This window comes from Hippopotamus amphibius, chromosome 14 (genome assembly GCF_030028045.1).
Source record: "Hippopotamus amphibius kiboko isolate mHipAmp2 chromosome 14, mHipAmp2.hap2, whole genome shotgun sequence".
Classification (NCBI taxonomy): Eukaryota; Metazoa; Chordata; class Mammalia; order Artiodactyla; family Hippopotamidae; genus Hippopotamus; species Hippopotamus amphibius.
This window is the reverse complement of record NC_080199.1, coordinates 56,617,015-56,632,947: the sequence shown is the minus strand read 5'-3', so window position 1 is coordinate 56,632,947 and position 15,933 is coordinate 56,617,015. Positions and strand designations below refer to the sequence as shown.

General features: G+C 41.7%; 1 protein-coding gene across 1 annotated transcript in view; it reads right to left on the bottom strand.

Moving 5' to 3' along the window:
• Positions 1 to 623: 623 nt before the first annotated feature.
• Positions 624 to 15,933, bottom strand: part of TNFSF11 (TNF superfamily member 11) — a 33,514-nt gene continuing 18,204 nt past the window's right edge. The window contains exons 3-5 of the mRNA XM_057707811.1: positions 6,201 to 6,246; positions 6,022 to 6,120; positions 624 to 1,045 (exon numbers count right to left, since the gene is read on the bottom strand). Coding sequence (XP_057563794.1) covers positions 624 to 1,045; positions 6,022 to 6,120; positions 6,201 to 6,246 — 567 coding nt within the window. The remainder of the gene's footprint in view (positions 1,046 to 6,021; positions 6,121 to 6,200; positions 6,247 to 15,933) is intronic.

Here is a 15,933-nt window from a genome sequence, read left to right as displayed (position 1 = left end):
AAACATTAAATATGTCAACAGCAAGACATTTTTAAATATTTTGAATCAAATACTATAGCACAAATATAATTTACAATACTTTGCACAGAAAACATTACATCTGAAATATAACTTTAGCTATTATATAAAAATACATATATTTTCCTCTCCTCTTTAGAAAAAGTACTTATTTGCAGGTTCCAGCATGATGTAACAATTCAAAAGAATTTAACCCTTCAGACGGTCATCAGTTTGCAATTAGATGACACCCTTTCCACTTCAGCTGTATCGCGGCACCTAACCACAGAATAGAGCCAGCGAATTAATCCCTCCCATAACCCAAAGGTGGTTTTTCATAAAGGCAACCATAATTGTTCCTATCTGCTTTAATTCTAGGAATTTATTACAAAATTTAAAAACCATTGTGTAAGAAAACCCTTAGACTGTAACACACCTTGAGTCCAACATCTCCCATTGGCTGTAAATACATTCGCTCCCTACAGAGTCAAAGGCATGGGTCTTCTTGTACTTTGTGGGTCATAGCTCTTAGTAGTCTCACACACCTATATACATCTTCCTTGGCTTGTTTGTAAAGTGTTCTATACATCCTAGGAAATATGTGAAAATGCTCCACCACATGGGACTCAATCTATATCTCGAACTTTAAAAGCCCCAAAGTACGTTGCGTCTTGGTCTGGATCCAGGAGTGAAGGGTTGGAGACCTCAATGCTTATTTCCTCACCAGACCGGAGCTTAAAAAATCCTCCAACATTTATGGAGTAAAAATGGAATTCAGAATTCCCCGACCAGTATTTGGTGCTTCCTCCTTTCATCAGGGTATGAGAACTTGGGATTTTGATGCTGGTTTTGGTGACATACACCATCAGCTGAAGATAATTTGCACTGAGGTTTCCCGAAGTTTCATGATGTCGAAAGCAAATGTTGGCATACAGGTAATAAAAGCCATCTTGGTTAACCACTAGTTTTCCATTCCTGAAAGTCATGTTGGAGATCTTGGCCCAACCTCGGTCATGGTACCAGCAGGACAGACTCACTTTATGGGAACCTGAGGAAAAGAGAGGCATGTGATTTAAAACCCACCCCTTCAATGAGCACATTCTCACAATTCTACGAGCTTAAAGAAAGACTTACTCTAACAGTCATCGTTCCAATGAGAGAATAATTTCTCAGAATTTATTTTCTAAAAGGCGAGTACACAGTACATTAAGATGTACTTGTGCTCTCTGCTAGGCACCTGAGAGGAGCAAAGACAAAAATCTCATTTTTTCTGCCCTCAAGGAGCCTATGGTACACAAGGGATAAGTATGATATATGTTCAGCAAGGCATGGACCCTGATAAGAAAGGTTGTGGATATTGCAATGGGAATTCAAAGGAAAGAGATTACTTCCTCCCAGAGGGATCAAGAACGATTTTGTTGGGCTACTGAGCCTGATACCTTAAAAGAGGAATTCAACCAACAGAAGCATAAAGGTCATTCAAGGTCGAAGGAAGAGAATCAGCCACAGGCAGTTGAAACAAGGAAGCAAGAAACCAGTATAGGAAGAGAATATTCAGACTTCACATGACCCCACCTTCTCTTTGATTCATGGAGAGAGGTATATAGAAGGAGCTGAAAATCTGGGTCACAGCAACTTTGACCAAAAGGTCAAACTCTTAAACTCTATTGATTTCCCCCTCTGCCAACAGCCCAAATGCCTCCCAAGGTCACACAACTGAAAAGCTGCCCCCAGAGAAGTTCACAAAGAAAATATCCTTGGCATTGCACTCCCCAGCACATAACTTCATGCAGTCCTTTGTGACTAAAGGATAGTAAAGTCTCTTCTGATTAACCAGAATTCTCCTTAGCCTCCTTCTCACACCTGAAATGTGACAACTGATCTTCAGGCCACTGTTTCTGGAGCAGCAGAAATTTATAGAAAATCTTCTAAGTCAGCAAAGTGTCCAATGGTTTGACTATTTCGGGTCTTTAGTGTACTTTACTAGGTCTTTAAAAATCAGGACTACCTCCATGATAAACCCCATTAATCAAATATTTGTATTTATGTGGAAACCTATTATACAACTGGAAAAGGTGTCAGCTAGTGGGGAAAAAGTTGTTATACTGTGGAAAGTCCAAAGTTTTCCTCCAGAGGATTTTGTAAATACTTATGCTAAGTTAAGGTTGTCATCTGCTAGGATTTCAACAAGGCAAAACAGCGGAGGAATCTCAAAATCGGGTTGGGAGTAGTTTCTGCAGCCAGGGAGCAGTTCTTTGCTGCCTGTCACCCAAGAGAAATCCCCCCACAGAATTTAGACTTAAAGTGGATTCCACAGATCCATCAGAGCTGACAACGCTTTGGCTAGAGGGGGTCCCTGGGAGATCCTTCTAGAATCAGAACCCACACTGGCTACCTTTCAAGACTGGTCTGAATAATGGGGAAACCTGAACACCTGCATCTCTGTCTAGAGAGCCACAAAAAAGAGAATGTTCTGTTGTCCCTGGAGGGCCACTGGGCAGCTGGGATATGGTCTGGGGATCTCAATGCCAGCCTGTTCCAAGAACCAACCAGGTGGTAGGGTAATAAAAAAAAAAAGTGCAGTGGGATCCGAGTTATAGTGGGGCAACCCATCATTAGACAGGCCTGCAAAGGCAAAGAATCCAGTGGTTCCGATCCCTCTGTCCAGGAACAGGACACATTTCCTGAACTGCACATCTTATCCACAGGAGGGCGCGAGAGTGAGCCCGTGAAGCCATCACAGGCACTGCTGCCTCCAGACCCCAGCACAGCACTCGCCCTTTTTTCATCAGAGGTCCTACCTCAGATCATCCCAGATTAAAAATCTCATCCCACGGTCCCAAGTGAGTCAATATGAGACTGTAAGACTCTACTCATCACATCCTCATAAACACTAGCAAAGTAACTTCTCCAGGCTGGTAAACAGCCACCTAGTCCATTGACAAAGCTGATAAAACTCAAGGTGTTTCCTATCTCAAACCATCCCATGGTTACCTCCTTCTTCCCCTACTATTGTATTCAATCCTTTATCCAATCAATTATTGGTCTTAGAGTTTATCTCCTACAATGGCCCTCAACAGATAGCAGCAGGATGACTGAGATGAAGTCTACCCTCTCAACAGGACAGATCAGCCAGCACTAGACCAAGGGCTGGGAGATACAGTCTAGGATAGCAGGGAAGGCTATGAAATGCGAGAATACAGAAAAATACAGAAACCATGACTGCATACCACTCCTGTTGTTAGCTCAAGTGGAAGGAGTGTCCTTATTTCCTACTAAACATACCTATTTTTATCCATTTCCTGATCAATTCAGTCATCCAGTAAATACCTCAATGGTGCTTTCTATACACATCCACTCTATCCATAATTAAGAATTAAATCAAGCAGTGTACCCACAAGGGACTTAACACTTAGTAGCGGAGAATGTAAGAAATGGACACACAAAATGTAAAAAATAAAATTTTCATTTCTGCACATCACGTAGCACATGGTTGAAGTTGAGTTAAAGCAACTGTCAAGTGGAAGCTGCAGAAATGAATGGCGATCAGGTGAGCTCAGCCCAGTGACTGAGGACAGGGAGGACTTGGGTCAAATGTGGATGGGCTGAGAAAAGGGAGAGCATCGTGAGTGAGGGAATCTGTTCAAGCAAAGAGCAGAATGCACACAGCACGCAGCGGAGAAGGGAGAAGAACCATCAGTGTGAACTGGAGGGCTCGTGAATAGATGATAGTGGGCGAAAAGATGAGAACTGCGCCCCCATCAGGCTGGAGGACCTCACAATGCAAGCCTGGGCTTCCATCACTAGATGCCCTTCAGCCTTCCCAGCCTCCCCAGGCCCTACAGTCACTGCTATTAGATATTAGAGGAGAAGTCTCTCCAGATACTTAGCCTGAGCTGCCCTTAAGAAAGCCATGAATCCTGAATTCACAAAATACTCCCCAATGCATTTTATTCAAGAAGTTTTGAAATGTAGTTAGTATAAGGCAGGTTCTGATTTCTTTCTTATGTGTAAATAAGTACACACAGCATGAAACAGAGGCCCCAAGTGAATATGCAAAACTAAAGCCATCTTCCTCTGAAGAGTCCAATCCTGGCCCAAACTGGGAGATAAATGGACTCAAGGAGTCATTGGCCAAGCCAGAAGAGCAAATTCTATTTTCTTAAATAGAAGCATACATGAACTCATTTCACTCTGTCTCAAGCTCAATAACCATCAGAAAATAACCAGGAGTTTTGCCTTGTTTTTGGCAATGATTTGATGCAAGGTGCCTGGAGGGAGAGCTATATAACTAAAACATGCTTGCTACTGCCAAATAGACTTTGGCACACAATCTAATGCAATATTTATCATATGCCATTTAAAATGAACTGAAAAGATAAATACAGAGTACGTTCACAGCACACGCAGCTGATAGACCTGTATTAATTTGATTGCCTTTGCTAATATGCAAAGTAGTTTTCCACTCAGAAAATTAGTGTAGCTGTGCCGTAAGGCATACACAGAGAGAGAGAGAGAGAGAGAGAGAGAGAGAGAGAAGTTGTTTATGGAGCAAATATCTCAGACAGGATAGATAGTTGAGGAAAATCTTCTAAAAATCAAAGAGCTGGTTTCTCACTTTCTATGTCTGCAGTCAGGAAAAATTCTTTTGTGGCCCATATTAGTAGCTTCAAAACTGTTTATTAAAACTTGGATTTTTTAACTCTAAACTTGCCTTGAATTATTTTTGTAAAAAAATAGAATATATAATTATTTAGTTAAACTTCAAATAATAACAGATTACATTCACTCAGTGCTTACTATATGCCCGCTTCCATGTAAGCATGTCAGTACATGACCTCGTTACATCTTCTTAGCTGTGCCATGAGGTCGATACTATTACCATCCCTGTGAAGAAGCTGACACACAAAGGATTCCAATAATTTGCACAAGGTCACCCAGCCAGGAAGGAGAACAGCATGGCCTCAAACCCAGGCCGTCAGACTTGAGGCACCCTGCTATTAAAACCACATTAATCTTCTTACAGGAAAAGAGGAACATAAGAGCTCTGAATTTATTTCCCTCTGACAAAGCCAACTGGCCACAAGGTACTTATGTGATAACCTATAGTATAAAAAGCATGGACTTGAGAATCAACTAGAGTGGAACTCAATTTCTAATCCTACCGTGTTGTAACCTCCATCAGATAACTTACACTAGGTGGACCTTGGTCTCCCCCTTTGCAAAATCTGAATGAGAATCACTGCCTGCAGGTTGTAGTAAGGATTAGAGATAATAAATACACAGCATAATGCTTGATGCGTAGTGTGTGTTCAATACATGCTGTAAGAATAATAACGATAATGTCCCATTGGCTCTCTATCATAATGTTCTTTGTAATCTTTCTGATGTTTACCTAACCCGATGTGAAGTGACCAGTGGGGATTATATGATGGAAATGGCTGGTACTTTTGGTACATGTAGACATAGAGCTCTGGGTTTCCTCAATTCCAAAAGATAATCAGGTCTCCAGTCTATTGAGCTAAATTCTTAGCTAGAAAAAGACAATATCCCCTGGAGAAAGAGTGTGTCTCATTTTCTAGAGGGCTATTGCCGCGTAAGTATCATTCTGTTGAACTCCTACCTGGAACTCTGCAGGAGATGGCTGAGTATATGACTACGTGGAGGAACGCATGTGCCTTACAAATCAGCACTGGGGACGTGTCACCTTTTGCTTGGGTGAATAGAGAGGAGTGTAACAAGAGATTACCCTTCCCAGTTATGCAACCTCAACTAGGAGTTGTCTAAAATAAACCCCCTCTGATGATCTGAAAATGAATATAGGGATGATGTCCATCCTGGCACGATAGAGAATCACTGTTTCCATGATGTGGATGACCAACTGAAGACTAGATGATCTTTCTTCTTCTGGAAATTAAGGGCTTTCAAAATTTTGGTAACAGGCTAAGAATAGGTCTGAGTGTTCAGATGGGGTGATAAATGACTCTTGAAATGTTTTTCAGGCTGCATGTAAGTGGAACTTACCTGACGGGATGTCAGTGGCATTAATCGTGAGATGGGCAAAGGGCTGAGTCTCAGGCTTGTTCCTTCTGGCCAGATCTAACCATGAACCTTCCACCATGGCTGGAGATGAGAGAAGCCATGTTAGCCCAAAGAGGAGTCACCCTAGGGGTTTTCAAATATTTATACAGATCCATGCTTACCTTTTTCTGCTCTGATGTGTTGTGATTTAACGATATGTTGCATTTCCTGCAATTGAAAAGAAAAAAGAATCTTATTTATACACTCACTCTTTTGATAAAGCTGTTAAGAACTCAGAGCTGTTGGACATACAATAAATTAATCCTCTTTCCTGCAAAATATGCCAGAAGTACATAGGCAGTAAAATTTCTTGATGTTCTGAGTAGCTATCAAGGGAAGTTCACTCCAAAGAATTATGTTGATGTGCTTAAAAAGTCAGCTACACACATACCATCTAACAAAATACTTTGGACAATAAGAGGAAATAAAAGACAATGTAAATTATAAAATATGGAATCACTGAACATAATTAAACATTTGTAGCAGGTACACAAATGGAGATGAAGTTAACTAGGAAAATAACAATTACCACAGAATATATGACCCTCTTAAATCTTTAGGGAGGCTCTTTTTATGTCTATTTCATTAGTGAATTCCTGTTATAACATTGAAGCTTAGCCCATAAGAAGGAGAAAGATGGCTATTTCCCAGTGGTTAATTTTTTATTTTAAAAAGTCACAGCGTATTTAAAGTACTACATGGAAGTCTAAGAGTTTTTACATTACCAATAATTAACTTAAAATATTGTCCCAAATAGAGGTTTAGAAGAGCAAGCCAGAAAAAGAAAGAACGCAAGTATGTAAAGAGTGTAGATAATTACATACCTCCATCTGAGCCCTGACAATGAAGGGACCAATAGGTAACTGCAAGCCCATCTGAATCAAGACCTCAGCTACCATTAAAAAGTAAAGTGATGCTCAACAAATGAATGGATAAAGAAGATGTGGCATATATATACAATGGAATATTACTCAGCTATAAAAAGGGATGAGATGGAGCTATATGTCATGAGGTGGAAAGACCTAGAGTCTGTCATACAGAGTGAAGTAAGTCAGAAAGAGAAAGACAAATATTGTATGCTAACTCACATATACGGAATCTAAAAATGGTACTGATGAACTCAGTGACAAGAACAAGAACGCAGATGCAGAGAATGGACTGGAGAACTCGAGGTTTGGGAGGGGGCGGGGGGGGTGAAGGGGAAGCTGAGACGAAGCGAGAGAGTAGCACAGACATATATATACTACCAACTGTAAAATAGATAGCCAGTGGGAAGTTGTATGACAAAGGGAGTTCAACTCGAGGATGGAAGATGCCTTAGAGGACTGGGACGGGGAGGATGGGGGGCACTCGAGGGAGGGTGGGGGGGGAGTTGAGGGAGGGAGGGAATACGGGGATATGTGTATAAAAACAGATGATTGAACTTGGTGTACCCCCCAAAAAATAATAAATAAATAAATAAAATTAAAAAAAAAAAAGTAAAGTGATGTGGATGAAACTTCAGTTCAGATCCCTTCTCAATCACCTACATGTACTGAAGATATTAACAGCACCTCTATCATAGGTGGTTGTGAAGACTCAAGGAGACCATGCATATAGGCACTTAGCAGAGGGTCTGGTAAATCCATATATCTAAATACTACTAGAAACGCTCTGGAGCAATTCCTACTTTCTCTGTTATTGAGTGACCAGCCATGCTAACTACCGCGCGCCCCGCCCCCTCCATGTTTGAAAGATGGGCCACGTAGCTGAAGTTCTTCGAGTGTCTGGAGAGAAGGGCTTTGAGATAGATGACAGGTAGATATATAGAGGCAACAACACAACTCTGACTGTTAACACTTGGAAGGTTTCTAGTGATTAAAATTACACTGATTCTTCTCTCTGCCTTCAGGACCCCCAAGAGAGATGAGATCAATTCTATTTTTAAAGACCCCTGGAGTATAGCACAGCTGTCTTCAGTGACCTAGTCTAACATCCTAAAGAAGTCACAGCATGACTGACTTTTAGAAGGAAACTGTATGGCCTCATCCAGGGCTACCTCCTGCCCTTGCCTTGTTCTGGGAGAGCCTCTACAGGAAATTCCAGACAAATGATGGCTGGCCTTTTCAGGTTGTGCAATGCAGTGGCCCTTACCAGGCTCTGCTTCTCTCCCCACTCCATCCAAGATCTATTTCTCTCCCCAGCTGACTGCCACTCTCCCAAGTCTTTTCTCATGATCTTTAGATTCCCAGTGGTACCCTGATTTCTGGAATTTCCTGGTTTAGTCTTCTCTGCATTCACAACAGAGATTTATATATGTACAATATAAAGATATACATTGTGCATATCTTTATACATTTATATATACATGCAGTGTATCTTTACATATTGTATATATCTTTTACCTTTGTAAATATATATTACATAAATAATGTATATATATCTTTATTCATTATATATAACTTTAAGCTTTGTAAATATATAATACATTACATATATAATGCATGTACAGTGTATCTTTATTCATTGGGTATATCTTTATACATTTATAATGGCTATATATATACAATGTTTACTATATACAATGTGTATATGTATAGTGTATGTACATAGTATATATATAGTATGTACATTGTATATACTGTATATATACATTGTATGTAGTAAACATTGTGTATATACAGCCATTATAAATGTATAAAGATATACTATATACATTGTATATAGCTTTATACATTGATGATATATACAATATATCTTTATACATTGTGTATCTCTTTATATATGTGTATATAGTGTATCTTTATCTGATTACTATCTCTTAAAAGACTGGGACAGGAATAGGAATCTGGATGACAGTAATTCAGTGATTTAAAATGACCCCTCATTTCCCCCTCTAGCCCTGATGTGCTCCATCTTCAGAAGGAAGACGGGGAGGGAAGAAGGGAGCAAAGCAAAGTAGGACATATGCCTACCTATGCCTCCAAATGCCTGCTTGGTGCTTTCCTATTGAGAAAAGCACGCTTATTATTGAGAAAAACAAGGAAAGAACCGCTGTGCTAGCTAAGTGGTCCTCAACTTTGAACACGCATGCAGCGTGACCTCCCAGCAGACTTGTTGAAACACAGAGTCTCTGATCCACTTGGTCTGGGGCGAGACCTGAGAATTTGCATTTCTAACAGATGAGCTGGTGTTGCTGACCTGGGGCCTCCGTTTGAGAAGAGCAATCCCTCTCCCACCCCAAAAGATTTCAGAGAAGAGCAAATCTGAGATTTTCTTGAAGCTTCCGACCAGGCCAAAGAAGCAGCAGACAAAAGTCACTGATTAAGTGGACAGGGAAAGTCTGTTCTCTCCCACCTGGGAAGGAGCTTCCTCTGCCCATTTAATCAGCAGCCGCTAGGTCAGAGCTGTCACAGAATCTCGCCATTACAGGAAAAGTCAATAACCAGTGCCATTCAGAAACACTTTCAGTGTCTGTTAAAAAAAAAAAAAGTGTGTCAGGACACAAGATGAATTAAAACTCGAGCTAAAGACCCATGAGGTAATGCTGCTTTCATGCTATATATTGTTGGGTATCGAAGAATTGCAATTCCTCTCAGAAATCCTATAGGGAAGTTTCCACATGAAAAACAAAGTACATGATGTGTCTGTAGCCTCAGGCTACAAAAAATGTAGTCTCAATATCTGTTCTTATACATCTACCCCACCCCAATCTTTTGAACTCTAAGATCATTGTTATTTATGTGCACAGCTATCAACCATGAACACAACATTCTTCTAAGACTACAGTTTTAGGGTGCCTTGGCCCAACTCCAGCCAGTCTAACTCAATTAGTCTGATATTGACTTGGTAGTTTTTTACAAGAATCTCCCCAGGTGATTCTAACACGTAGCTGGCGCTGAGACACATTACTACTAATTGAGCATTTCCATGAATGGTTGTTTGGTGACAGCTCTGTTTAGTCATAGATTTATTAGAGTCTCACAATTTATAGATATGTTCCACGTATTGAAAATTAAATCATCCCTTAGATTTGCAGCCAACAAACTACCTCCCCTTGTAATATCCTGTTTGATTCATGTTACAATCAGAGGCTGGGCAACTACTAACTAATCTCACTTTTCATGACAGTGACTTTTTTTTTTTTTTTGGCGCACAGGCTTAGTTGCTCCACAGCATGTGGGATCTTCCTGGAGCAAGGATTGAACTCATGTTCTCTGCATTGGCAGGCAGATTCCCAACCACTGCGCCACCTAGGAAGCCCTAATCTCACTTTTCAGATTGGAAAATGGAGGCCAAGAGAGAATAAGGATGGCCCTGATGGCTCTGGGACCTGGGCCTACGCCTTCCCACTCCTCTTCTAGAGCTATCGGCCCACCCCTCTTCACAAGATGTGGTCATCAACTATACTCCTGGAAGCTGGCGGGAAAGGGTCAGTGGCCTGTGAGGGGGTTCAGGGCATGCGACCCCCAAATATGGTGCTTTGGCAAATGGCATATTTTAAGCTAAAGGATTTTGAGAAATGGTAGATGAAGGAAGGACTAGCTGGCTTTCTTCTTCTCCCCTGAAGGAGGGCATCGACCCTCATGTGAGAGGTGCCTCACCACTGGGGAGAAAGGAGTATCTTTATCTCGTAAGATGGAAGGACACCCAGTGGAACCTGAGGGAACAGGCCTTGCTCAGTTTCCCCCAGTTTACCATCCTTAGCTTGGACCCTGTCCTGTCTCATTTTTCTACACTTTTCCGCTCTTCATCAGAGTATAGAAACCACTCAGCTTAACTCTTCCTGGGGGTCTTCATTTCCTTATGAAAGCTCCTGTGTCACTTAAAACTTACATTAAATAAATTGGTATGCTTTTCTCTTATTAATTTATCTTTTGTCAGTCTTATTTATAGGACCCTGACTGGTGAACCTAAGCAGAGAGAGGGAAGAAATGGGTTTTTTTCCCCTCTCTACACCTGTCAGGAAATTCTTAGAGGGGGGTCCTCTCCCTAAAGTACTAACTCTGAAGGGAGGCCCACCTCAACAAGGAATCTGACAAAAAGGAACTTCAACAACAGGAAATGATGGTCTCAGAATTCCTGGGGGGTGGAGGTGGGGGTCAGGAAACAGCAGGCTCAGAACCTGCCAAGACTTGCTCAGGGCTTGACGGGTGCACCCCCCAAACTAAGCCACGAGGGCCCTGGGCATGGGGTCTGCACGTCTCCAAATGTGACTCCGTTAAGGCCATTCCACACAGCAGGGCCACTCTAGTCACTTTCCTCAAAGATCAGATATTTTGCTATATACACACACAGATCTCTCTTGAATGGGGCCCTAATATTTTTAATTTTCAAGATTACAGGAAACTCTTCTGAAGAAGTATCTATAACCTTCACTCCAACAGACATTTCCATTTATTTCCTAAGCTTGGCATTTACATTTATTTTAATCCACAGCAGTCCTCTCCTTCTGTCACAGTAATTAGTGTGTTTTAAAATTTGCAGTGTTCTTCAGTCCCAAATCTTTTCATTCAGACTTTGCTTCTGGTTTCTTTGAATTCAGGAAGTTCTGATCTATCTAATTTGGGGAAGTCACTACAGAGAACATCCTAACTCCTTTCCTCTGAACAAATTATCCAGATGAAAGAGATCTTTTAAAAAATGTCATATGTGTTTTATCTTATTTTAAATCCAGCTGTAAATTAGGGGGAAAAAAAAAGTTAACTTTCTGGATACACATTCAGTGCCATCATATGTTGTCTACACTCTCAGAATGCCCAGAGCTTTGCATAAAGAAGTATAGGTAGTTTTGACACACCTCCCAGCAAACAGCCTCCAAGCAGAAGCCAGAAACAGTTTCCAGAGTGAGGAAGCTGGCCGACAGCCCTCTTTCCAATCTTCTCCTGGCTAAGGGCTACAAAGAGAACCCAAAGTCCTGCTCCCCAGGAAGATCAGCAGTCTGCCTTCTCAGCATACAGCATGTTTAGCATCTGTCACATGCGAGGACAAAAAGAACCACCCCCTGGTTTCCAAAACCTACTCATGACCATTAAGATCACTACCTGAAAGTTACTAAGAAAAATCCCATGAAAGAATGAACTTATGGTCACACTAAAAGCCTAACAAGTAGGCTTTTCAGCGAATATATGCATTTTTAAATGAGCATAATTTGCGCCTAAATTATGAGAGCTTCATTTAACCCTTCAAAACAGGACAAAAAGGAAAACAACTGCTGGTAGACAGCCAAAGAAATCACTGCCAATACAAGGATAAAAGAAATCCTCTGACATACTGCCACCTAGTGGACACTGTCTAACATTGACAAGCCGGGGCTGCCACAGCCAGACCTGGGGAGATTTGACACAGCCATCGGCCCCCACTCCAAAGTCTAAAAACAATAGAGATGTGGAAATTTCACAACATTTGAAAATCTTCTCCTTGTGGTATTTTCCTATTTAGACTGCACTGACTTTTCATCTTTTCTGTCACAGTACATTTGAACAGACAAGAAAATAAGTGGTATGATTTTTCCTTTTATTTTTTTTTTTAATCTCGACTTTTTATTTCACTCATAGAAAAAATGTTGGGATTTCACAATTGCTCCTCCAGGAAAGAAAGTACACAAAAGATGAATATGATTGTGTAACTGTGGTCTCTAGGATTGCTTCTCTTTAACTTCTCCTGAATTCAACATCCAAGAAGTACAATTCCCAGGAGTGTGATAGGGAGACTGTTAGGACAGTCTCTCTTGAATATCTTTTAAAATATTTTCAGATCTTTTGCCAAACGGGGAGGAGGGAGATGTCCCAGAACTGGCTCAATCTTGATATATACCAAAGCTGCTTAGGAGAGATTATACTCTGTAAGAATAAATATAAACACCTCTCAGTACTTTCAACTTCTTTTGAGTAGTTATGGGAATTTTGCTCCAGGTAATTTAAACATTTACCGCAAATGCTTAAGCCAGTCTTTGCAAACTCAGCTGGATAATTGCCCCAAAGAAGACTTTGATAGCATTCCAATTCAAGAGTGAATGTTATTAAATTGGTCTTTGTTTGACTGAAGTGACTTTTTCTTTTTCTCTTTTTTTTTTTTTTGGTCTTACAAAATCATATGTATAAATAGATTTAAATTCCCACTGAGGACACTCCCAGCTGTAAGGATTCCCTGAAAAAAGGTCAAGTTGCCGGAGTCTGGTCTTATCAGACTGAAAATTCCACCTGTGCATTGTGATGTGAATGGTGTGATCCATGTGGTACCTGTCAGAGCGCAGGAGAAGCAATTTGTCTAGCCAGATGCTTCCGGAAACCACTGGCACCAGCTCCTAGCTGGGGTCTCAGGTGGCTGCCTCCCTCTGCAATCCCAACAGCAGCTGCAGGGACATCTGGCTGGTTGAACAAGGATTTAACACCCCGTTTGCCACATATAATACAGGGTTCATACACTTGTTAACATATGTAATGCATTCATTTTAACATCTTAATGACACCCTTCCTGTGATTCTTCTCCAACCTAGTTACAAGAATAGTGCATTCATCAGCCAAGTTAGCACATGAAAGCCACACGTGGGTTGTTTCTGAAAATGAATAGCCAGTTTCCTATTCCTGCAGAGAAATTCTGCAGACTTCTACCTTGTAAATAGCTCAGAAATCCATCCTCTCCTCTCCAGCCAGAGGACCACTGCCTTCCTTCAAGCTTTCATCATTTCTCATTAGGAGTTCAATAACGGCCTCTTACCTCCTCTCTTGGTTTCCTTAAACTGGTCCATTGCTGCTAGAGTAAGCATCGGAAAGTCCGCAAGGCAGCAAGTCCCTTCTCTTTTTTAAAAAAATGCTCTTTAAAAAATTTTGATTGAAATAGAGTTGATTTACAATGTGTTACTTACAGGTGTACAGCGAAGTGATTCAGATATATATATGTACTTTTTCAAATTCTTTTCCATTATATCGATAGGTTATTACAAGATATTGAATATAGTTCCCTGTGCTATACAATAGGACGTTGTTGGTTATTTTATATATAGGAGTGTGTATATTTTAATCCCAAACTCCTAATTTAGCCCTCCCTCTGCTTCTCCTTTGGTAACCACAAGTTTGTTCTCTATGTCTGTGAGTCTATTTCTGTTTTGTAAATAAGTTCATTTGTATCATTTTTTAGATTCCACATATAAGCAATATCATATGATATTGGTCTTTCTCCGTCTGGCTTACTTCACTTAGTATAACAACCTCTAGGTCCATCCATGTTGCTGCAAATGGCATTATTTCATTCTTTTTTATGGCTAAGTAATATGCTATTGTGTGTGTGTGATTTTACACCACATCTTCCTTATCCATTAATCGATGAAGTCCCCTCTCTTCTGAAAACCCTCCAGGGGCTGCCTGCAGGCTTTAGGAACAAGTCTACATGCCTTACCTGGCCTTATAAGGCCCTGCATAACCAGGCTGATTCCCATTCCAGACTCTCCTGCTCTTCCTCCCCTGCACCCCCAAACCCCATCACCCCTGAGTGAGGCAGGAATCAGATAGGCCCCCAGGGCAAACAATCGGAGTTCGTTCCCTGTGGACCAATACTCTGAGATGGGAATAATAGGACAATTGAGAGAGGAGGCTGGGCCCTGCCCAGATAGAAGATAAGAGATCCCCTCATCCTCAAAAGTCAAGAGACCTCCTCTGACTACACATGCACAGAAAGGCTCCTTGGAGGTCAAAAGGGGAGTGATGCCAAGTGGCCACACCAACTAAAGGCCTCTTCAGTAGAATCCATCTTGGCTAAGAGATGTGTACACACACATAGGAAGATCCTGAGATACACCAAATACGGACTCTGAACCTGGCAAGTCAAAATGATTGGTCAAAGGAAACACTGAAGAGATGCCCCATAAAAGTGACTCAAACTGCCACGAGGGTGCAACTCTCTCTCTCTGAGCCTGCCCGTGTGTCTATCCCCATGTACTCTACTCTTTTTTTTTTTCTAATAAATACTTTACTTCTTTCACTACCTTCCATCTTTGAGGGAATTGTTTTCTGCAAAGCTGTAGGGCCAGGGCCTTGTGACTGACCTCTGGTCTAGCGGCTAGGATTCGGTGCTCTCACCACCTTGACCCGACCTCACTCACTGGCCGGGAACCAAAACCCTGCTTCAAGCTGCTGCAGGCCAAGGCCATCGGAGACCATGAGGACACGCTGGACATTCAAGCCACATGGAACTACTTAGAGGCATTTCTCTCTGCAGGTCTCCTGCCCTCCCATCCATGCAGACTTGACGTACAACTGCTCTGCCAGAGAGATGTCTTACTGTCTTATCAACAGCTCATCTTTGATTGTAAAGATTTTCTTTCCATGGCATTCTTGGCTCACAAGGCTCAGAAACAGTAGCCCCTTTGGTGTTGTGAAGCAATTAAAGAGACAGGATTAGAACTGCTGTCTCAGCCTTGCTTTCCTCCCCGCCTAAAGCTCGCAGGAACTTCCAATCCATAGGATGTGGGGGGACACGTTGTATGCACCTGGAAGGAGTGGGAGGCCCCCCAGCTTGTTATGAAGAATCAATGGTGACAGTTCGAAAACACCTGAAGGCAAAGAACTGTAAGAGCAGGAGCCGTTGAAGGTTCTGTCACCTAAATACTTGCTGTTCAGGTATAGTGGAGTCTGTGCTTCTCAGCCCAGAGTCCCTGAATCAGAGCCCTACAGGGTACCGGTGCCAGGACGAAGATAGCAGGAGCACTGGGAAGAGGGAAGGACAGCTCCACCCATCCCCACGGGGCGGGGGGGAAGGGGTGGAGGGGAGGGGAGGGGTCCAGGGTCCAAGGTCCAGCAAGTGTTGGGGAAGGGGAGGCAGCAGATAAGCCATAAACCCCGATAATCCTGGGGGTAAAAGCCATCTCAGATTTGAATT